Source organism: Struthio camelus, chromosome Z, assembly GCF_040807025.1.
Source record: "Struthio camelus isolate bStrCam1 chromosome Z, bStrCam1.hap1, whole genome shotgun sequence".
In the NCBI taxonomy this organism is placed as follows: Eukaryota; Metazoa; Chordata; class Aves; order Struthioniformes; family Struthionidae; genus Struthio; species Struthio camelus.
This window is the reverse complement of record NC_090982.1, coordinates 44,300,540-44,324,976: the sequence shown is the minus strand read 5'-3', so window position 1 is coordinate 44,324,976 and position 24,437 is coordinate 44,300,540. Positions and strand designations below refer to the sequence as shown.

At 41.8% G+C, this 24,437-nt stretch overlaps 2 protein-coding genes across 9 annotated transcripts in view; one reads left to right on the top strand and one right to left on the bottom strand.

Annotated features, from left to right (window-relative positions):
* LOC104150980 (MCC regulator of WNT signaling pathway) overlaps nt 1-15,384 on the bottom strand; it is a 223,396-nt gene extending 208,012 nt beyond the window's left edge. For 2 of the 8 annotated variants that reach the window (XM_068927544.1, XM_068927546.1), the window contains exon 1: nt 1,189-1,367. In XM_068927544.1, the coding sequence (XP_068783645.1) occupies nt 1,189-1,352 (164 nt within the window). In that variant the 5' untranslated portion in view covers nt 1,353-1,367. Of the gene's footprint in view, nt 1-1,188; nt 1,368-2,058; nt 2,385-3,449; nt 3,718-3,750; nt 5,265-5,643; nt 5,764-10,680; nt 10,804-12,889; nt 12,953-14,654 lie in introns of those variants that run through there. The other 6 variants (XM_068927547.1, XM_068927549.1, XM_068927548.1 and 3 more) reach the window with 6 other exon arrangements.
* Nucleotides 15,385-15,683: 299 nt separating this feature from the next.
* Nucleotides 15,684-24,437, top strand: part of LOC138064539 (3'-5' RNA helicase YTHDC2) — a 33,769-nt gene continuing 25,015 nt past the window's right edge. Inside the window, exons 1-6 of the mRNA XM_068927543.1 lie at nt 15,684-15,983; nt 16,500-16,590; nt 19,220-19,416; nt 21,182-21,381; nt 21,935-22,101; nt 24,013-24,115. Of these exons, the coding sequence (XP_068783644.1) occupies nt 15,761-15,983; nt 16,500-16,590; nt 19,220-19,416; nt 21,182-21,381; nt 21,935-22,101; nt 24,013-24,115 (981 nt within the window). The 5' untranslated portion in view covers nt 15,684-15,760. The remainder of the gene's footprint in view (nt 15,984-16,499; nt 16,591-19,219; nt 19,417-21,181; nt 21,382-21,934; nt 22,102-24,012; nt 24,116-24,437) is intronic.

Genomic DNA, 24,437 nt, shown 5'->3' with positions numbered 1-24,437 from the left:
CTAAATCCTAAAGAATTTGTAACCACTATCCCTTGAGCTGTAATTCTGTTTCCTACTGAAATCCAAGGTCCTTCCTAGGACATGTTGTGGAGCCTTGGAAACTTTTAACAGCATAGTTCAAGCAACGCTCATCCGTTTTGAAATATACAGAGTATTAATTTGGAACAACACATAAAGGTAAGGAAACTCCATCAAAAATATGACTGGCTTGTGTAGTAGTAGCATCTCTCAACTGTCCATATGAAGCACTGCAACATTAACATCCCTTCAGTTTAATTCAGTTTACGCTGCAGAACACCACCACCATGTACAGGTCAGAGAGCGTGCTCACGGGAGGCAGTGTGCACTGTAAGTGAACAATCCTGAGTTTTCAGACTTCAAAATAACTTCCATTAACAGAGTAAACAGGTGGAAAGAGAAGTCATCTTAGCACACTGGTAGGAAAGCAAGTATTTTCAGAGTTTTAATTTCAGAACAACAGCTGTCAAAATAATGATTAAATAGGAAAAAACAGCGTATGGAAGCCCTTTAGATTAGAAAGATCATGACCTTGAAGTTCTATTTTTTTAGTGACTGCCAGCTATTTGAGATTTTCAGCAACTTTCTGGTTCCAAAGAGAGGACAGAGGGGACTGAAGTTTACTTAGCCTTTCTGTAGGGTCATACTCTTAGGTTTCAGGCTGGAGGACAAGCTTAGAAACTTTCCCTCGCTTTAACTCAGCTCTCTAGAAGCACTTACTAACTGCATCACTGCCTTCATTTTGAAGCTGTCATTTCCCAGCATCTCTGAAAAATAACTGAACTTCTAAAGGCAAGATTTTTTGAATTATAGTGTGGAAGAAGAGGACTAGTTCAAGAAATATCTTCCATTAAATCCTATCCTGATCAAAATACACTGCCAATGCTTCCAGATATGTGATTATGGCTTATTTACAATCTACTGCATTGCACAAGCAACTAGGGTCACAATCTTGAAACTAAGAAGGGGGATGGGTATAGGCATTTAAATGAGGTTATAAAAGGATATCGATAAAAACACAAGAAAATTAGATATTCTGAGAAATTGGTATGACTTTTATCTTAGACTATCATACTTATGACATTACCCACTACTACAGATTTAAGCATAGTAAGAATCGTAATAAGAAGTCTTAACTTTTTAGATTGGCATATTAGGAAGTAGACATACCTGAGGAAGGGCCCAAAAGGACATTCATTTTTTCCCAAGCACGTCAGCTGAACTAACCAAAATGCTTCTGATAGAAATATACCTTCCTCTAAGCCTTGCTTCAGTTTTATCTTTGACCAACTTTGTTTACTTACAGAAATCACCTGCCTAACACACTGGGTCATCAAAAACGTCTAGGTTGGAAGACCTGAACTTCCAGACCTAGTGGAAGTTAAAGGTCTTGCATTTTTACGTATCAAGCCTTAAAACCATATAGCTATTCTCACACACAACCAAAGCGCTGATCTCAAACCCCGCGCCCTCAGCTGGGCGCGCAGAGCAGAGCAGAGCTGGGCGGCGGTTGGGGATCGCTGCGGGGGCCAACGGTCGCCAACGGCTGTCCGAGGGGGCGCGCGGAGGGGCTCCCAGGCAGGGCACCTCCTCACGGCCGCCGCGCGCTCCCTGCTTGGCGACGCGCCTGAGGAGATAACGTTACAGCCTCGAGCTGGCAGCGCCGTGCTACAGAGAGGCACCCCGTAGCTACAGAGCCGGACGCCGGCTCGGCCACTGTCGGTCCCTCACGGTCCCAGCTGCAGAAGACCCAGCGCGGCAGGGCGGGCGCCGCCCTGGGGCCGCCCGGGCTCCCCGCCGCCGCCCCGGCTGCAGCCCAGCGCCTCGCACGCTGCTCGGGGTGGCGGACGGTTCGGCCTGGCGCCGATGGGCACGGAGGCGCCGCCGCCCCGCCCAGCGCGGTGCTGCGCTTCGCAAACTGCTGAAACTCTCCGCGGCAAACTCACTGAGAAGTTGAGACGCCACTTCGGGGGCGGAGGGGGGGGCAGAACCTCTGTATCAGCCACGCAAAGAACCGCCTCCCCCTCCCGCTGCTGCTACCTGCTGATGTAGCCGTCCCCATCACCGTCGCAGGTCTGGAAGAGGCGCCTCATCCGCTCCTCCTCGCCGGTGCTGGAGGTATCGCTGCTGCTGCTCCCGGCGCTGCTCACGCTCACCTCCACTACCGCGGCTGCCGCCATCATGCGCCCAGCTCCCGAGGAGGAGGAGGAGACGGCGGCAGCAGCGAAGCTGCCTGAGGCGCCCGGGATTCCCAGTCCCGCCGCGCCTGCAAAGTGCGAGCGGCAGCACAATGCAGGCGCGGGGGTGGGGAGCCCCGGCGCGCGGCCAGGCGGCGCGCGCGCCCGCCGCGCGCCGCCGGCCCCCGCCCCAGTGCACCTTCCGCGGCGCGCGCGCCCCCGCCCCGCGCAGCCCCGGCGCGCCCGCGGGGGGCGGGCGTGCGGGGCGCCGCGGCCCCGAGGCCGAGCCGCCTGGCCGGCACCCTCCGGAGCGGCACATCCGGCCGGGCTGGGCAGGAGGGCGGCTCACCCTCCCCGCTGGCCTCCTGTGCGCGTCCCTAGGGAGCGCGCGGTCCTCGTCCACCTTTCCCCCGGCCTCTCTCAACGCCAAAAGTCACTGTGGTATGTGAGAGAGCGAGTGGCCTAGCCAAAGCAGGGCTAGGCGCTCTCACAATTTCGGAGGCCAGCCCCCTAGGGACCAGCAAGCAAGCGCTGGGCAAATCTCACCGGAGCTGGGGGTCTGGGGGCCTTGTTTTCCTTCTATGTCAGCTGGCAGGCCCTGGCATTCTCACAGGCCCTGCTCCCTGCTTCAGGAGAGCTGCAAGCCTTCTCTGACTTTGGCTCACCTGTAAAAGCCGAGCCTAGGCAAGCTACAACAAAAATGAACTTTTTCAGTAGCGCTAGGTGCAAGCTTCAGTTTTTTTGATGGTGGATAGAACAGGTGAGTGATCTGGGGCACAGAACACCAGCCCCTCTTGGCGCTGATAGAAATTATTTCCTCTCCATTGATCAAATGTTACCTCAAAAGGTGGTAATTTTTTTCTCTTCCAACCGTTCTTCATCAGGTACGATGGTGCCTGCTCTGGTGCTTAAAAAATACTTAATTTCCAAATTTATTCATGGCTTCCCCCTCCCCCGATCTGTCTCCTTTGCATTTAGAGAAAATTCATTTCCTTTGCAGTCTTCATGTTTCCAGATTAAATAAGCCTTTTCATTGCACCATACAGGATAGCCTCTTCATTTCCTTTAGTATCCTTGCCACCCTTATCAACACCTACTGGAAATATCTATTTTGAAACTGCCTAGATCAGCATTTGCCTGTTTCACAGTAGCATTACATCTTTCACTCAGCCATCCTGGATTAATTAGGTCAGCTAAGTCTTCTCCTAACCTATTTTATGCACATGCAAAAAATTCTTCTTACTAAGGACATACCATTTCCATTCATTCTATCAAATGTTATCCTGCTCCTATTCAGTCTTTGAAGACATCCAGTTCTTCCCACACGGCAGCTTGATCTTCCTGGCTGTTGACAACGGCTCAAGAATTTGTAATGTCAACAAAGTAATCAAACTCCTCTTGGCACACAGTTCCTTTCAGGTAGGATAACTCATGCCAATAGTTCTTATCATTAATACTTATCGCATCTCGATTAAAGTCATTGCAAGGCAAAGAGTCTCTATGTTTTTATAGGATAAAACTGCTTGCAAGTACAAATACACGCTCACTCACGTACTCTCTTAGTCTCTGCAGTTTTCCAGTTTCCATTTCCCACAGCACTGCTTGGTGGTTGGCCGAAGCACGGGGGTATGGAGCCACGCTTCTGTCCAACACATTTCCATACTCCGTCAAGAGAACGGAAGTAGAGAATATCCACAAGTATCCTTCTTCTTTCAGAATATATGTAGCCTTCTGTAGCCTTTGAAGATTTACGTCACGTTCTGCTTTTGACCTCCAATCTCTTTCTTAGTCTTATCAGCAGTTGCTTTTTCTCCATCCTTTGGAGGATGTTTTTCGTGTGTGAGAGCAGCTGCTCACTGCAGCTGTTTCTCTGATGTCGAAAGCAGAACGTCACTGGAGCAGCCAGACAGTCACAAGACCACTGCTCTTCAGCCACAGCCCATAGATTGTAGCTGTTCAACACCACACACAAGAATTCTTGCACACATTCTGCAAATACAGCACACATTTTTTCTTATTAACCATACAGCTGTCCTAAAACAATGTCTCCTCCTAAGGAAGGAAACAGGTAAATAACCAACTTAAAAAGACATTAGCAACGAGCACAGCAAATATATATATCCATTGAGTCTCTTCTGACAGCTTCTCCTCTTTGAGGGTTGCAGTTAATTTTTGCATCTTCAAGGAAAGTCCCAAGACTCTTCTTTAAACCTACCACAGTAGTTTCTAACTTTTCCTTATACAAAACTCACCGAAGACATTTTCATCTAGCTGATATGAACAGCTGATATCCTAGCTGTGTTATGGAACAAAAGAGAACAAAATCAGTTCAGCTTACTGGCTGGTATCTTGATCCAAATCCAACCTTTAAAAAGAAGACATATCACATCAGTTGGAAAGCAGCAGTCCAAGCAGTAGTTCCCCAGACTTCTCAGTGCCTGCTGTTACTTATGTGGTAGTCCACTCCTGCAGCCAAAAATATGAATTTCAAATGGCAAAAAAATATATTTAAAGCATAGAAGCTCTCCAGCAGTAGGTACTATCCTTCCTGAAGTGCATTCTCACTGTCCCTGGTAGTAAGGATGACTGGTATCCAGGAATATGGGGAAAGAGAACAGGGAAGGAGAGCAAGCAGTAAGACCTCCACACTGCTGCCCATCCTCCCCTGCGTGTCCCCTCTCAGAAAACAGGCTTGATAGTTCTCAAAAGGAGAGAGTTTGTGGGTTTTCTTTTTGAAACTGAGGGTCTTACCTGTCAATCTCTTTTTGTTTATCTTTTCATTCAAGTTAAATGAATCCCCAATTTTTCAACATTAGCTTATTCTACAATCAACTTTCCATCACATTCTGATTTCTAAACTGAAATGTAAAAACATACCTGACAACCATTGCAAGCAGGAAGAGCAATATTGTACCAATATTAGTTGCATTTATTCTCCAATATTTATATAGACAAAATACAATATTTATGTAGACAATATTTATGTAGGCATAAGCTACTTGATTTCCTGAAGTGCTGGACTCCTAAGACTTCCACCACATCAATGGGAAATCTAGGTCCTTGTGATCTCTAAAAGTCAAGTCAAAAATATCTAAAGTTAGGTATCCAACAATAGGAAAAGAAAACGGTTGTACACATATCAAAATTTAGCTACAGCTGGTTTTACATAAGAAAACAAGTAAACTAACTGCACATAGAAAGCTGCCAAAAGACCGAAGTCAGCTGACTAAAAGCGAAAAATGTTTCCTGCTACACAGGTTTCAGCCACAGCACTCTAAGATCAACCTCCCCCCAAAGCAGCAAACAAAACAACCAGTAACTTAAGATTTCAAGCACTAAGTGTGACTTCTAATTTAGTAATACTCCTTTAAACAAGATGGCCAAGGTGTGCAGTGGAGTACTTGCTTAAAGCATCAGGAGTGTGATTCCCCAGAATACCAGCCCTTACCTTTTCCTAATTTCTGCACCCAACCGTTTTTCATTTGTTCCAGACACGCTCACCTTCTCGAGTTCCATGTTTCTCCATGAGGTTCTTAGGTAAACCAAGACTGTAAACTAACGGACACCCCTATAAAGAAAGTGCAAATCAGCAGGCTACTAGCTAACTTAGGCAAACTTTCTACCCTTTTAGCTGTACTTGGCAATTAGGCCCTAGACTACACTTTAGTGATGGGACAGCAGTGTTCTGCACTAACTTCCCACCAATAAATGGAAATGGGGCAACAGAGACAGGTAGCTTTATGATACCCATTTTTTTTTCCTGTGCATGCCAGCACCTCCAGGCACATTTATGAGCGAATTTTAAAACACAGCACATTTTAAGAGTTAATCAATTACCTAGTTATTCAGGCAAGGATAGAATGAGGACAGAGAAATGTAGGAAGAGTGCCTGAAAGGCAATGCGAAGTTTAGCACGCTTGGTCCAGATCACTCCAAATCTTCAGAATGCAGAAAAGATTTTGAATGCCAAGAGAGTAGTAAATGCCATATTTTAAGAACACATTGCAAATATTACAGAAAACAGTTTTAAAGCAATTAATAAATGACAACCATTTGATGTCTCAACAGCATTTTAGTTTTAACTTGTGGAAGTTTTGCTTCCTTTGGGGTTGTGGCTCTGTCCTCTCTGCTGCTGGCGAGCAATTCGATGTTTACCTGTTTACTTACAGGAACAGGAACACACTATAAATATATATAAAATATGATACAAAAACCATGTAATACTACTCAAGAAACATTAACTTTCTCATGGATGCTTACTATGCAGAAAAAGAAGAACGCATAGCCAGAGACAGATAATGATGTGAAAAACTAGCTATCTAAGCTGCTCCTCTTCCCTTCTATACCTCGAGCTATTTTTCCCAGACTTGAACCTTAGGTGCCTTCGGAGCCCACCATATCCGTGCACACAAGGTAGGAGACATCTGGGACTCCTGTGGAGAACGGCTTAATCTGTCAGGGCACCATGTGGCCTGGCAGCCCAGGCCTGTCCCACTGCCTACAAGGGAGCAGGGCACCAGGGGCAGCCCCAGCCCTGGGTGTCAGGCACTGCCATGGGGACGCGACAGGGATAGGGCCAAGGCTGAGCCGGGCAGGCACCTATGGGTGGGTGCTGTGGCAGGGCTGGAGCCAGCACTCCTGTGGAGTCATTGAGCAGGGACTGATGGCTCTGGGCTGGAAAGGGGAGGGCTGGTGCCCTGCCATAATCTCACCAGGAAGATATAATAAAATGAGGTACGGAGGCTGTTAATCTGGTTTACATGGATTTAGGTTCAAATGTAAAGTGGATATGTGCAGTCACCAGGCACTTTCACATAATATGACCTGGTACACACATACTACACTAATAAGAGGTGGAAGATATGCCAGCATCTATAGTCCTTAGCTAAATCTCTGCCTGGCAATGACCTGTGTAACATCTATGTACATATTTTTATATGTAAACATTTTTTCAATGAGGGAAGTGTACATTAATACATATTATTTATTTTCTAACAAATACCTTAAAACATGCATGCTCTGATATCACTGTCATGCATTTCAGGGGTTTTAGCTGTTTTAAATTTCTGTAACTGCTTAGGTATTCAGACTGAAGTTTTTAACATATGCAAGGACTGAAACCAATGGCTGGTGGTATCAAAAGAAAGATTATCCTTGATTTCAGTAGCCTTCAGATAAAGGCCATCTTTGTTTATCTGTCTTCACTGTAACCAAATTAAAAGTAACAGACATAGTATGTGAGTTTAAATAAATAATACTTAAAACATTCCCATATACAGCAAAGTGCTTTTGCCACCACCAGAGCCGTGGTTTAGCTAGGAAATTAGTACTTAAATCCTCGCCAAAATCCTGATGTCTAGAGTCATTATATTAGCCTTTTCACATTACTTCATTTAGATCCATCTCACATCACAGGCATAGTATTTCATTCCTGCTAGAAATGCAAATCTCATGCAGCCTTTACTGTGGAATTGCTATCAAGCAGCGCTAGTTGAAAATTCTTCATCAAAGCAATATTTTCAAAGGAAAATAATTTTTTTTCATTAGACGATTTTTTTTAGATTTTTTTCTTCTCCTCCAAAACATGATTGGTTAAAATGATACACTTTGCGTAAAAATGAAAATACTTTCATTTAGATATGATATTAGGGGTCTGTATACCATTTTTCTGAGAACTCTTCTGTTCATTTTCACCTTGTAATGCTCAGGCACCTTGTAAAGCTGTTTTAAAGGATGTACTTTTGTTTGATGATAATGAATGTAAATGGGGAAAGGTTTGTCTCTTTTTCCAAGCCATGTCCTAAAACACTCTCCTACCAAATACAACTTGCCACAGTCCTGAATCGTGCATACAAATCCACAATTTGGATCTGTCATTTCCTGAACTTCTTTGATATATATTTAGACAAAGATAATGAACATTTCCACTGCTATTCGTCAAAGTTTTTTTCTTTACATCTGTATCTCTGTTAACAGAATGCTACTTTGGCTGAAAAAAGCGGGGATAATTTTAGAGATAAATGGCCTTCTTGTAGACTGTGGCTATGAGGTAACCTTGATAACTTTTTATTTCTGCAAACTGCTGATGGCTGCAATAGTTAAACGTGTTCTGTACTCCAGAAAATGTTTGCAACTCAAGTATAATGTTCGTCAAAATATTTCAGTGAAACAGTGTTCTGTCAGGAGAGGCTGATTAGGCCTAATTAAATTTCTCTAGGGAACATATCAATTCCTCTGAATTCCAATTTCAACAGAGACACAAGCATATGAATGACAGATATGAAATCTTTCTGCCTTCAGTTCACCTCTCGACCTGATAAGACATGGAATTCCTGCAATTTCTGTACTGCCTTTATAATATTTCAGACATAATAAACCTGCTAGTGTTCAGGCAGCTCTATCCATCCTCCATGTTCGCCATCACTTTACTCTTCTAAACGAGATCTTTCCACTCTCACTACTCCCCTCTGTCATTCGCTCACCCAGAAAGCACAGCTTCGTATTTTAGGAGGGAGTAGCAGCAGAGACAGTTATTGGAAGAACTGGGGCATATTTGACCTTGTTTGGAAGCATGCCCTTCCCAGCCCTCACTTGGATATACTGCTGAACTCACTGGATGCCTTGGGCACTGCAAGAGATTGCTATTTTCCTCTAAAGTTTCAACACTCCAAGTTCTGAACTGCTCAAAGAGGGGGCCTGAAAGGGTTAGTCCTACAGCCACTGAATAAATTAGACATCAGTATAACCTACAACATCAATATCTATGGAGTTTTCAAGTTCCACAGGATACTAAAAGAGAAAATGACAAAGAATAAAAGGATTCGGATGCATAATATTGTCCACATTTTGCTGCAGCTACAGTAGATTTCTGCCTTTAAATTACTGAGCATGCAGAATTTATGCAGAATTGAAAGTGATTTTGTGTTAACGGTTTTATGGCGCAATTTAGTTATTCAAGGTAAAATAAAAATCCCCAATAAAGTCGCTTTTATTTCACATTGGAAGAACTATACAGAAGAGTATTTTGGATCAGGTACAGTGAAACAGATTCTGCTCTGCCTAAGCCTCACGTAGATAATATCCTTTATATTTAAAGCTAAATCCTTTAGACTTTAAAGCTAAATCTTAAATATAGTAGATATAACTTTACTATGCCACAGTTGGACATACTTAAGAGTGTGATATAGGATATGGATAGCCAAATCAAAGACAAAACTGTCATTATTACGGGACAGAGACTATTTATAACAAAGATCATGACATCTCATTAGATATACAACTTGCTTTCTAAGCACTAATCTTGAAGGGAAGATGCAACCCATCAGAGAAGAAAGTTACATGAGTTCTGCTTTGTGCCAAAAATGTACATTATTTGACAATGGAAATTATATGACATGAAAACAATAAAAAAATGAACTAAAGAAGCACCAAATGAAAAGTTAATTTATGAGCAAGGGAACATTAAGATCCAAGAAATGTACACCCCTGATTAGATTTTAAATTGTGAATCTGTGTAACAAATATCTTGTCATAGAAGAAAGACGTAGGCAATTCTGCTACATGATGCAGTCTTGCAACTTTTTTCCCAAGCAACAAAAAAAATATAACAAAACCTAGGCAATTTCCCTCTCCACAATAGGGAAGAGAATAGGATATCCTTGATCAATTGACACAGGAGACAGTGACAGACAGTTCAGTATATTCACTGGAGAGAAAAGCCTGCTGCAGACTCATACAGGTAATTTAATTGCTACGGATTTTTTAAACAAATTACAAAATCAGCATGGCTTTTCTGTGTTTTTATGATATACAGAGAAACTCTGAAAGTTTCCTTTCCTTTTTTGTGAGCTTTTTTTTAGCTGATACATCCTCAGAACGTAAAAGACTAACTTAAGGAAAGTGACCCTTAGCTCTGGAAACAGAAGGTTTGTCACTCTAGCACTGAAACTAAGCTTGGCCTCAGTTGGTTCAGGCATGGCATCATGCTAATGCAACTGTACTGCTTTCTATGCTGAGATAATACCTTTGTATTAGGGTTCCCTGTATTGTACAGATGTACTGGCTAAGGTTGATGCTAAGTCCAGCTCTTGGCAGTTCTCGCCACTGAACAGAAAAAACCTGACTTTACCTTCTAGATTCATGTTGTTGTTTTTGAGTATTTTCTTCAGAAAAATCAAAATGAACTCCTATCTTGGAACCTAAGTGAAATGGAACTTAAGTGAAACCCAAATGATTCAGAAATAAGAGATGAGCTGGGAGTGTCTAAGGAGGGTCCCTAGAACTCCTGTGGTTGCCAGGTCTTGGCTCAGAAAAATAGCGTGCTTTTGACAGCCACATATACCTTCTGGGCGTACAGAAGGTGAACTGGATCACTCAATGGCATTCCATTTCCCACCATGGACTCTAATATAAGTACCCAAGGGAGCAGTTTTCAAGGATGAAGACTGCAGGCTTAAGCTGTAGCTCATCACCTATTTTTCTTTACCTTATGGCTGGTAAACGTCAGTATCACCAGGTGACACTGCCCTGCCTCTGAAACGTCCTACATCTGCTGTCCTGAAACCCTTCGTGAGAATAGGTTTTAGCAGTGGATGAGGGCAGAGAGAACCTGTAAAAGAGTGGGAAAGAATAAATATATCAGTTCCATGAGTCATGCTGTCCCTACAGAGCTGTGTGATTAGTTGGATTCTCTGATGTCTACTAAGAGATGAACTTTGATTACAATTTCTCCCAGACTTGATGCATTTTTAAGTGTCTACGTTACCTGATAAGGACTGAGCTATTGCTGCAGCCTTTCTATTCAGTTGAATACAAATAGAATTTCTATCCTCCGCCCTGCTGCCTATTTTCATTAAACTTTGAGGTATTTGATACCTAAGACTTCTACCATGCTACTCTGCCTTTAAATTTGGTTTAAATCGGTCAAGACGTTCAAATACTATTTCACGGCGAGAGTGAGATCACACAGACAAAAACATACTTGTAAATATATTTATATATCTACAGATACACGGATATACTGAGTATTATTATACTGATATATTGATTAAGCTGACCAATACGCTTGTTGCCTTACATCTAGAAAATAATAATTAGAAATTAAAGGGAATAAGGGCAGAGGAAGAGACAAATGAAGGAGAAATTATGGAAAATGTGTCAGTGCGTGGTACAAGTGACAACATAAACGAGGAGGAGGCAATTGTCCATATATATCCCACAAAATCCCAGGGAACTATCAGTGTATACGATTTTGTACAATAAAGCACCAGAGGCTCATTTTCACCAGATGTCATTTCTTACACAAACATTTCCTATTATAAATTCAGATTACTTATACCCTCCTAAATATGTACAAATACATAACTAATTTTAACGGGACCTCAGTAAACCAATAACTATTTGGTTACAAATTTACTATGATGCCTGAAATAAAAAGGTATCACAATACCATTTTTATAATGGAAGAACTGAAATCTTTTGCTCTTTGACTAACCTGATCTTGCAGATTAATATTAGATCATCAGTGATCTTTGCATGATATTTCAAAGGAGAAAAACAAGTCTTATGACTCTAACCACTACAACCATTAAAAAATGAAAAAGACTAATTATTCCGGAGTCAACTCTGACACAATGCGCATTCATAATTAGTACATAATGGCTAATTTTGTCTCATAGATTTCCTTTAAAGTTCTTTTTCTTGCTATAGCGGCATCTTTCGTGGAGTTTTTGTAGTATTCAAGAGAGGGAGAATATTATGCAAAGCAAAAAGATGCCAGCAAAAACTGTTTCATAATACAAGTGCCTCTGAGGAGGGTAAAATAAGAATGCTTAATTGTATTTGAATATGCTGATATATTTAGCATAAAACTCTGCTGCCTCTTACCACTTTTCATAAAAATATATATGGGCATTCGGACATATGGTGATAGAAGGAAATAATTCTTATTCCAGTGATATTTGCTCTGTGGAACTCCTTAGCCAGAAGGTATTTCTGAGGCCAGCCATGAAATAAAGTTTTAAAAAGTCTTATGAGTTATTAATTATAGTAAGAAAACCTGCAGCTAGTAAATTTTATTAGTATAAAATGTTTAAGGAATATACATAAACCACCAGGTTTAAGAACTTAGAAACAAAGACAAAAGCTGTTTTGTACATATATTGTTCAGAAAGGTCTGTGGTATCTTCCTCTTACACATCTACATCTAACATTGACCTCAGCTGGAGACAGAATGCCAAACTCCATGAAGTTACGAGTAAATGCAGTGTAGCATTTCCTATGTCCAGAGACATAGACCTTTCTCTAGGAAATGCCTGAGGGAAGACAACTAATGAGAAGCTAGACCTAAGTGTTAGACTACATTACTCAGCGAGTAATTTTGAGAAACCAGTGTGTTAAAATGACAGAGCATTCCTATAGGAAAAGGATACATGCTGTCAGAACTGCACTTGGCAATTACAATCTTTTCTTGACTACAGAAAGATAATAAACTGTGATGGTGAAAACAATGGCAGTATCTGCATAGAGCTGGGCCCTTGTGCTGGCATGCCTATGCTGGGAGGATTTAGACAGGTAGTATACACAATTTACACATACATGAACAACACATACCAGATCTATACATTCATTAGAATTTTTCTCAATAAACCCTTTGACCTGTTAGTCATGGTCTGCTTATTTGTTATGCTGCTTACCATTTCATTTTTCATCTCATTTTTCATGAGTGGTTTAATCCGCTCCTCTGTTCCTACTGTCTCCTGAATGGAAAGCACATACGACAGACTTAAAAATTTGAAACAAACTTTTGAACTTAAAATGCTTCACTGGGGTTAATCATAACAAATGAAACGTGTCAATCTCTAACTTCAAACCAACCAAAACCCAGGAGTGTTAAATCCCATACGCTGGTTAGCCTAACCCTGCAGAACCACGTGTCCGTTACTAAAGGGAAGATTTGTGTTGCTCCTCACAGAGTGGAGAACTTAGGTCGCTGTGAAAAAGCACTTCTCGAGCAACAGTAAGCACGATGCACACTGTCTTCTGCTTCTCTCTTCTGGCCTGGCAAACAGGTTGTGGCAACACGCCCTATGGCATGATAATACGGCATGCTTGGATCCCACGTGCTCCAGAAGGAGTGTGCTGCCGCTCGTCCTTTGCAGGCTTGCTGCCTGCATGTAGGCAAGTCTGGCCCGGAGGGCAGCCTCAGAGGTGGTCCAGAATCACCCTTAGTGACTTTTTGGAAGTATATTCACAAGTGTTCAAAACCAGAAGGCCAGTTTGCACAATTGCCCCCTAACACACAAGCTTACCTTACAGCAAACTTCTGTTCTCACTCTGTCTTTTATGCACTCTGTACAGACTGTAATCAGACAGTTAGCAGGACCAGGCAATCACTTGTTGCAGCATGCAATATAGGGTAACAACCACTGGTTAGGAAAACCTTCCTTCTGCTTCACTGTAGCATGGAACCACTCTGTGTTCGGTAGATTTTGTTACATAAATGCTGACTCCTCCAATTTATACCAACAGTTTTGGGAGCATGATTTATTGGCTGTCTGAAGTGTTGTTTAGGCATATTTATAGCAAAAAATCGATAGCAAATTGATAGTTTAAATCATGCTTAATGTGCCAGCACCCCCATGCATCTTTACAATGTGGGAAATTTAAACATTATTAATGTAGTGAGTCAAGCTTCCCCTTATTTCACTAATATTTTATGAGTTCCTGTCTTAAATTCCTGGAGATAAATTAATCCCTGGTATAATGCTACCAATGCAGTTGCAATAGCTGTGAATTCAGGCCACGCCCCATAAAATGCAGCTTTATTTTCAAGAGGGACTATATAAAAATAGTTCAGTGTGTATATTCTCTGTGTTTGTTTTGAATCATGTCTTTTTAAATAAGTCAAATAATATTTTCCTGCTTTTACACATTTAATAGCCTTGGAGAGTCAATACAGCAATGGAAGAAGCAAGCTATTAAGAGATCTGTTATGCAGGATCCAGTTGTGCCCCCTCATGCTCTTAGCTTTACAGATTAATTTAATGTAACAGCTAATAATTATGTCTATGAGCTGCTGTATACACAGGATTGCAAATCTGAGGTCAGAATAGGGCCTGCAGAATCACATGCATGTACTGTAGGAAGGCAAGATGATGCTGTTAAGACGTAGGAATTGGTAACAGAACTATATTCATACTTACAGATTTCCAGTGTGACTCTTTCAAACCAGGTATCACCTCTCATTTATCACCGTGAACAGTAAGGAAAAATAATCCTTACCTTGTGATGTTATACAATTTGGTTCATTAATAAATGTGATGTGCTCAAACACTACCCTACTGAGTATCATGGAAATATCTGTAGCTAAATAGCATTAAACGCTTCTGTTGAAGATGTGTAGAAGAAAGTTAGATTAGAAAACTGAGAATATTTAAATAACCCTACAACCAAGCAAACCTTTAACTGCAGAGCCACTTCTCAGAGCAGATTTATGGTGAAGTGAGCTTTGTATACAACTTTGGTAGCGCTCTCTTAAAAGGTATTTTGCAGGCAGCCACTTCAGACAGTAAATGTTTGCCATCTACTCAGTTCTCCACTGAAGTTCACCCTTGAGGATCAGTTTGCTCTTGGTCAAAGTATGCTCAAAACGTCCAAGCGTGGGGGAAGACTGAATGACGACTCATGCCAACGAGGGGAGCTTCAGCTGCGCGCCCTGTGCCAGGTCGCAGAACATCCTCAGCGCGGAGTCGAAAAGCTGGCACGAAAGATGATGGCGCTACCCAGAGAGTGATTTCCTGACCGAGGGACTACTCGGAACACCGGCTAAGTCCCCAAGCCGCTCAATGACTGCACAACTCGTCCAAAACGCACAGCGAGTTAACATCTCACAGCTAAGAGGCTGAGGTCTGCGGTGATCTCACCCACCTGCACATCGCAGGAGGAGCCCAAGTTTCCTGACAACTCCGCAGCTCAGCTACCGCGGCGTGGCCCGGGCTACCGCCTGCTCCCGGAGCCCCTCGGCGAGGGCGGCCAGCCCGCCCGCGGCTCCTGCCGCCCAGCCCAGCCCAGCCCCGGCGGCGGGGCCAAGCGGGCCCGCGGGCAGCAGACACCGTCCGCCTCTGCCGTCCCGTCCCGTCCCTCTGCCCAGAGCATGCGGCGCCCACGGCTGCGGGACCTGAGGGGAATACGCCAGGCAACAATCAGCCGGACGCGCGCTCTAACGGACGCAGCCTGCGCCGCAGCCCTGCCGACGGCCTCCGCCTCGCCCCGCCCCCAAGCTCTCTGGGGGCGGGGCCTCGGCCCGGCGGGACCCCGGGGCCGGAGGAGGCGGGAGATTCCTCAGGAGCAGGGACGGCTCCGCTCGCCCGCGCGCGCGCACGTACGTACGTCACGACGCTACCCCGGTCCCGCCCCCTCCCTCAGGCGGTACCTCCTTCCCCCCTCCCCCCGCCCCGTCGCTTCCCGGCTGGGCCCCGCGCCGCCGGCACCCACCGCCGCCGCGCACAGGTGGGCGCGAGCGCCGCCCCCAGCGCGGCTGCGCCGTCCCCTCCGGCCGCCGAGCCATGTCGCGACCTAGCAGCGTCTCCCCGCGGCAGCCCGGCGGCGGCGGCGGCGGCGGCGGTAGTAGTAGTAGTAGTGGTGCGGGCGGCTCTGCTGCTGCCGCCGCCGCCGCCTCCGGTGCGGGCCGCGGCCGCGCCAAGGGGCTGAAGGATATCCGCATCGACGAGGAGGTGAAGATCGCGGTGAACATCGCCCTGGAGCGGTTCCGCTACGGCGATCAGAAAGGTGCGCGGGGGCTGCGGCGGCCCGGCCGTTGGGGGGGGCAGGGCGGACCGTTGAGGGGGGGGCACCGCCCCGCCCCGCCCCGCCCCGCAGGTGCGATGGCCCCGCGGGCGCGGTACCGGCGGCGCTGAGGCGCGGCCCGGCGGCGCAAGCTGGGCGCCGGGTGCGGAGCACCTGGCTGAGCCGGCGAGCGGGTGGGAGGAGGAGGAGGAGGCGAGGGCCGGGAGGAGGGGGTCACAGACGCTTAGGGCCCCAACGGAAGCCTTTTTCAGCTCCTTTTTGTGAAAGTAACGCCCCTCTTGCTTGTAAACCTTCCTCCTTTGCAAGCGCGAGGGTACCCCACTGCCGTTACTTCTGTGGCTGACAGCAGCGTTTGTGCACCTATGGGTTTTATCGCCCTTTTCAGGAAAGTGTGAGCACGATAAGTTTGGGGGCTGAAAAACTCGTAGCATCTAGGTGATGGTGTTAAGGATGTTACATGTTGTGTTGTCATATTTGTTCTTTTTATCATACTTCTAGAAATGGAATTTCCTTCTTCTTTGACTAGTATTGAAAGAGCTTTTATTCATCGTCTCAGTCAGTCTCTTGGTCTGATTTCTAAAAGCAAAGGGTAAGTTGGAATCTGATTTAGTTTAGAGTACCTGTATGAAATCTCATTAGTAGCTGTAAATGTATGGAATTTCTTTACTAACTGTAAAGTGACCTGTATTTCTAGCGTATCCTGCATTTTTACAAGGGATTATACTAGGGAGGAAAGACTAAAAGGAAAGACAAAATAAGGTTTTCTTTAGCTTTGTTTTAGATCTAGCTAAAGAAATTTGTGGCACGCTTAGTTGGAGGTAGCTTGCCCTTTTGCTCTCTTGTGGTTTCATGTGTTCATTTAAAAAAAGGCTCCTCACCGAGTTCAGCACTACTGTATTCTCAAGGTCTTTATGTAGTACCTGAGAACTTGGCAGAGTAAGACGGTATATAGAATAGCATCTCCAAAACAGGGCTTCTGTTGAGAAGTGCAGGAAAGAAGGGCTTGTATGCAGATATTATGATGTTTCTTTCTCTTGCCCCACTCTGATTTTCTGAAGATAAAATCCATGTTTACTTACCTGATGAGCTTGGATAAAAGCTGAGATTCGCTTGGGAGGTAAGGTGGCAGAGCAACAAGAAAGGGAAAGCTGCAAAAAGACCTAGGCTGATGGAATGCCCTGTGAAACTTCTCTCTCTCTTTGTGTGTGTGTGTGAAGTGTTGTATAGCTGTAGCAGCATTTGCTGCTCTTCAGTTTCGGTGAAATTGCATGAATCTTGCAGAGGAAGTGTGCAACACTAGTTCTTTGATCCATGCTTACCTGCCAACGTCCTGTTGGTGAGCACAATTCGGTAGTGTTTGCACTGGATGCACGTCTTGGTTTCAGAAGAGCTTATTCAAGCATGGTAACGTTCAACTGAAGTTAAGTTGCTTCTACATTGGCTCCAGTCTCAGGGGTGTTACAGCTGATTTTGCCAAGATTCCCATGAGCCAGTAAGTTCAGCTGAACTTTTGTATCTTTGTATCATGTTTTAGGGGAAAGGGGTGTTGAAAAGCCACATCATAAACACCCATATGGGCAGCAGAAACATGCTTGCGTTGTGCAATGCCTGTGCTGAACTGTAGCTGATAAAGCCTACTTGAATCCTTATTGATTCTTTGTAGAGCTACTTAAGTGTTTGTAAGCAGCATCCTACCAGAATCTGTGGTATGTTATTTGCAGGTTTTTTTCCATTATCCAGGGTGATAGGCATCTTGGGAAACAGTTGAACTAAAATTTAATCAACTCAGAAAAAGGGAATGTTCACCTAGGAAAACATAAACTTCATCTTTTTTGACTGTAATAATAGGTTGCACGTGATTTTAAAAAGGGATTTTGTTTCTCTGAACTTCAGTGTTCTACTCGGGTTTAGTCTCCCCAAATTTCTTCAGTAATTTTCCTAAAGATTGATCATTTCAAATGTTATTTTTAAAAACTTGATTGTGATTGGTTTTCATCATTGTGTTTCTTGATAGAATATAATTTTAATCTAATATTCATTATTGTACTTGTTGCATAGAGTGAATAAATAATGGAAACTCTTGGGAACGGTAGGACGATGTTTTGTGTCCGTAGTTTTTTTTCCCTTTGAGTTGACCAATCATATGTTAATTATTTATAGAAACCTTATTGTAAACTCTTCATAGCTAGTATGTTTTTCTTTTGATATCTGGTTAGTGTACATGTAGTTGTGTACAAGAAGTTGCTGACATGCAGACTACTGAAGGCTGGGAGCACACTCAGGAGAAGTATTGCTGTATGTTTCTTTTCTGGTCTGACAACTTTTCCCTAGATGAAGCTGAAGCCGTGATGAGAAGCACCCAATATTTTTGTAATTCTGAAATTAAATCTTATATTGGCCAGAAGCTGAACCCAAGCCAATAGTTTAGAAAGCAGCTATGTGCGCCACTCTACCACCAGTACGTGTTTTAATCCCTGTTAGAGGGAGGGTATTTGGCTCTTGGTGTGAGACGTTGTGCTGTTACTCTAATAAATCATGTTCAAAGTGTGTCGATCGGTTGTTGTAGCCCAGGCACAAAACAGTTCGATTTCAAACATATTTACAACAATTCTTTACATTTCAGTATCAGAGTTCAGTTTTAGAACAAATGAGCAATAACTGTTTGTACTGAAGTTTTATGATTAAATGTGTTGGCTCTATTTCTGAATTGTAAAACTTAATTTGATAATGAACATCACAGGAATCTAGGTGCTTTTAGTTTGTTTTACTGGACTTGCTTCAGGCTTTGAATATTACTAGAAGGCAGGTTTTCTGCTACTTCTGTTTGTTGGCTTTTAACAACCTCTAAGTCTCTTAAATTTGTATAGAAATCGTTATGTGTTATACCTGTCACTATTGATTGATACAATGAATGATGGAACTGTCTACTATCTTTTAGGAAGCAAATGCAATGACAGCGCTTGAAAAGAAAGGATAACTGAACAATGTTACATTATGGAGGCCTAACTGCAAAGCCATCAGAATTCTGCAGTGTCTGTGCTGTGCTACTTCATGTTAATGGTGGTAGATGTTTTAGTGCGTTGTACTTGGAAGTTTCTCGATATGACTTTTTATTTGAAAATAATGTTAAAGCAGTCAAGAAAGAATTGTGGTCAAATAGCTTTACATAGAGGTATGTAGGTTGCTTATTTGTAATACAGAATTTCCTTTCCTCTCAGGAAAGGAGCAAATCGATACCTGACCGTAAGGAAGAAAGATGGATCAGAACTGGCACGTGCAGTAATGTCTTGCTGTTTGACTCCCAACACGAAACATGCTGTGCGGAGCTTAATTCAGAGATTTCCTGTCACAAATAAAGAACGGACAGAACTTCTACCAAAGACTGAGCGAGGAAATGCATTTGCTATTGAAGCTGGTATGTTCAGTGTGTGTTTTGATATGGACTTGCAAATCAACAGTGCTTTAAAATAAACAAAATGGAAAACCCACAAATCACAAAAGACAAAACTTTTGTTTCCCCTTCCCTGCCAAATGGAAAAGTGGCCCAAACCAAACACTTGATTCTCTTGGCCTTTAATTTTGAGTAAAACGTCTTGTTTACCAGGGGAAGTATATTTTAAGCAATCATGTCTCCCACATTATGATGTCTCCTTTTCTGCCAAGTTACTTCTGAATCTTTCGGCCAATTCCAACCAAATTTGGCTGGAAAGGTAAATTTCTCAAAGATACGAATTCCCACAAGTTCTGAGGTGGAAGTGAAGAGAGAAAGGCTCTCAGGACTGCTATGTAAGAACACCTTTATTAGGAAACCAGGCTGAGTTTGTTCTACTGCTCACAGGAATTCATGTTCTTAAAAAAATAAATTTCTTGTTTTATTATTGTCATCTTCTAACAATGGATTTCATTCAGAACTAAAAAGTTAGTTATCTAAACTTGATCTCCAGAACATGAAATAGTGCATTGGAAGACCTACTTTTGATATATCAGTGGTCCTAACAACATTATTGCTTCAACAGCTGTAAGAGTTTCATTCTGTTCCTGTGCACAGTTAGCTGTAATACACAAAAAATACTTCCATCAATATGCTTTATTTCATTGGGTATTTCAGATTTTTGATGGTTCATGCTTTTAAGTGCTTCTTCTATTAGTTTTCATTTGGTGATATTTTAATAGGTTAACGGGCTGTTTAATAAACAGAGAGAAACAATAATAAAAGTACTTAGCAGCTGCTTAGGGAAGGGGTAAACTAATAATGTAAAAATAATCTCTTTGCTGCACCTGAACACTTTTTTCTATAGTTTTTGGCCCTTTTAATCTGTTAGTCTATGTCATTCTTGGCAAGACGGTGCTTCTTGTAATTTAATCTATTAAGCTCTTAATCACTTTACACATACATAATTGAATTTACAGCAAGCTTTTCATTTTTCTAAAAAATAATTATTAAGCAATTTTGGAGTAGTACTTACTAACACTGAATTTGAAGTAGTCTCTAGTTATGAAGATTTACAGGTTCTTTGAATACTTACGTATTACTTTCTAATACATGATGGTGTACATTGTGTGTCTAGGGGTATAGATTCTGTGTAATTAATTTGTGTTATTTAAGACAAATCATTTGGACCAGAGCATCAGGCTCTATAAGACTAAAAGGAGGTAGTGAAGTTGAGAGAGAATGTGAAAGGAGGAGTATGAATTACAGTAAAGTTATTTTTTCTGAGAAGAAATATTTGTCAGTTGGGAATAAATTAAAAATCGTTTTATTTCACTGTGGAGTGACTGTTTTTGTGCAACTGTGGATGTGTAAAAGTGATATGAAAGGCCAAGAAAATATGCCAGACTGCTTTTCTTGGCTTTAGTTTTCTAGCTCTCTTTCCGCTTTTGATGCGTAATAAATGTTTTTAGACTTCCTGAGCAATGTATTGGGAAAGTCTTTTTTTTTTTTTTTTTTTAACTCAAAATAGCTATACAAGTAATAACTCCTTTGAAAAGTATTCATTTCAAGCACAATAACGGGATAACTTACTCTGAATGTATTATTTAAATGTGTGATGGGTGTGTCCCTTTGTTCATAGGGATGCATATGAAGTCAGGAATGTTCATTTTCCTTTAGGATTATTCAGTGATATTTTAGTGATTTTTGTATCTGTCTGTTCACGTGATTTGTTAACTTCTCTTCTCAGAAAACAGAGAAATGAGCAAGACTAGTGGACGGCTTAACAACGGTATCCCTCAGGTTCCTGTGAAAAGAGGGGAATCGGAGTTTGATTCTTTCAGGCAATCGCTACCAGTTTTTGAAAAACAGGAAGAAATTGTCAAAATAATTAAAGACAATAGAGTTGTTTTGATTGTAGGAGAGACTGGATCGGGAAAAACTACTCAAGTATGTTCCTTTAATGAAATAAAAAAGATAACAGTACTTGCACAAAACTATTCTAATTTCTGTAATAGAGGATTTCTTTATTCTAGTTTTCTAGCTTTTTTTTGGTGTGGTAGAAAGTCTTGGTTTTTAATAAAACTCACTTTCTGGCTTTTGAATTATTAAGCCAGCAGATACTTATTAAAAGAGTAAATAGTTCTGCACAGTCTTCTGATAAAGTTTTCCATTAAAATAACTAAAAATATTTTAAGGAATATAGCTAGCGTTTTGTTTAGTTCTTTTCCTTCTAAAGCTAATTTTCTTCACAAAGTATTTTTTTAAAAATCTCTCTGAAAAGGGAGGGAAAAGCTTCGACTTCTGTTTGTGAGGGAGCTTAAACTTAATGTTAGACATTTTTGCTGTCTTTCTGCCCCTTCAAGTACACGTGACACGATAATCTTATTGCGAATCCTTTCGCAATGTGTGCAATATTGAGAAGCAATTACATTTCTTCACTGTAGTGAATAGCTATAACTTTATCACACTAAAAAATAAATCCGAACAATTTTTTTTATAGATTCCTCAGTTCCTGCTTGATGACTGTTACAAAAATGGAATTCCTTGTCGTATATTTTGCACTCAGCCAAGACGCTTGGCCGCTATTGCTGTGGCTGAAAGAGTGGCAGCAGAAAGAAGAGAAAAAATTGGCCAGACGATCGGTTATCAGATCCGATTAGAAAGCAGGTAATAACAGTATTTCTTAAAGTCAATTGATCTTGTGTAAGTATCTTTCATCTTGTGTGCATTTTGAAGTACAATATATTGGGAATATAGCACAATAAAGGCTCAAAGGAACAAAGCGTTCCTAGTTTTTAAATAATAGGATATGTTATTTCCGGTAATGGAATATTTAAGGGTGAAAAATAGTTTTCCTCCTGTAGACTTGCAGTTGCATGTGGTAGATTGTCTTACAGAAAGGACTTGCAGGAGCATTCACTCAGTTTGTGCTTTGACAGGGGCTGGGAAGGGATATTCTTGTTTTACTTGCAGATCAAGTCTTCTTTTTCCTTTTTTTTTGTCCTTCTTCCTTTTTTTTTTTTTTCCTTTTTTCTTTTAAATTGCATAGGTCCAAAAGTTCTACAACTTTTGGAGAAGGGTAGGACCAGGATGCTCTAATAAAAGCTATATAGCGAGAGTTAATAGGAGATCTGGCAGGGAAAAAACAAAACTCTGAAAGTGAATGATGAAGTTGAGCATAATATACCAATCTAGTTTGGTTTAAATGTAATTTGTTTCTCAACTTTTCTTTTGTTAAGCATGAAATGATATAAAAAGAGATTTCTAGGTTATTTTAGGAATATTTTTCTAAAGCAGAATGGGAGATTCACTGAGCTATGTAGTTGGCAGGGTTCCCAGGAATGGGTAACGGTGTGGAGATGAGTGAGAAGAAGATAACAAAGGATATGGCAGGTTTCGTTGCTTGTGTGGATGAAGATAACTGGTAGCTAAAGAACCAAACGCAATGAAACAATAAAGCCAAATTATGGAAAAGTGTGAATGTGCATACAAAAGTTCACAAGCCTATGAAGGGATTTCAAGAGGTACTAAAGATGAATTGGAAATGAGGTGGATGATTAACGTATGGAAGTATTATGATGTTTGAAGAACCCAGTAAAAGTCAGATCAAAGTGGATGAGCTTCTAGAAGCAGCGTGGAAAATATTACTTTAGGAGGAATTAATAGGATTTTTGATAGTATTTGGAAGGGCAAATGGGAGAGAGAGAGGAATATTTCCAATATTGTGTGAAAAAGGTGGGAATAGGAATGTTTACAGTCACACAGGAGGTGTTTTTTGTTTTATTTTTTTATTAACTTAGATAGCAATTAGGATTTCTGTAAGAGGCTACTAGAGAGGAAGACCAGAGATTAGAGCTGGGAAAAGTAAAACGTTTCCATCTTGATTACCTTCTTCAAAATACGGAAGAAATTTGAAATGAGACATAAATTCCAAACTTGGAAAGAAACGTGCATGTGGTAACTGAGTGAGGTCCTGTGCCTTCAAGAGAAGAGCTGTAGAGCACCATATGAAGGAACTTCTCAGAACTCAGACTGGCAGTGCTGGAGAGAGTAGCGGCAATCTTTATCTTGATGTGCACAGCTAGCTCTGCTATGGGTATCAGAATAGTAGCTTTTACAGATTTTGAAATTCTTGAAGAAGAAATTGATGCATCAGCTGATCTTATGTCATGCAGTCAATTACAGACAAATGCAAATATTGCAGGCCAAATATTTGTTGAAAAATGGGAGCCTGGTGTCTGCACTGATTTTTCCAGTAAATTAAGCAACATAGGCTCTCCAGGCTCCTCTTTTTCCTTTATTTTTTTAAATTTGCATTTGATTTTGTCAAACGAATTCATTGTCTGAAGTTTTGGAACATAAGCCTTAAGGTTCTTCAGGAAGTCTCTTGGAAATAGCCACTGTGTAAAAACACATAGTGAGCCTGAATTCTTTGGTAAAAGAACTATAATCTAATCCCTCTGGTGAGCAGCTATTCAATCCTTTAATTTTTAATAAATAGAGCAAAGTTAGTGTGTATTTACATTACACAGTTAAATGGTGCAAAGGACTGAAGTATCTTTATAAACTGTTTAATAGGGTTTCTCCAAAGACTTTGTTAACGTTTTGCACTAATGGTGTACTGCTTCGCACCCTAATGGCAGGAGACAGCACTCTATCAACAGTGACACATGTTATTGTGGTAAGAATCTTGTTGTATTTCACGTGAGAGGGAGCAGGTACATATTGAATATTGTAAGATGAGATTCTAGGGGGTCTTCCTTATTAATTTCCTGAGCGTTTAATATGTTCTTGTTTTGGCTGACCCTGAATTAAAGTAGCTTTTTTTTTCCTCCCCCTTATCTGATGTCTCTTATTGCATATACTTTTTTTTTTTTTGATAAAATAATTTTATTGACTTCCCTTAGGTTCATGCTGATAATTGATTTTGGGTATCATGATGCAGTTTGGGAGAATAGAACCTTAAGTCATTTGTAACATCCTCTGTCAGAAGGCAGAAGAGC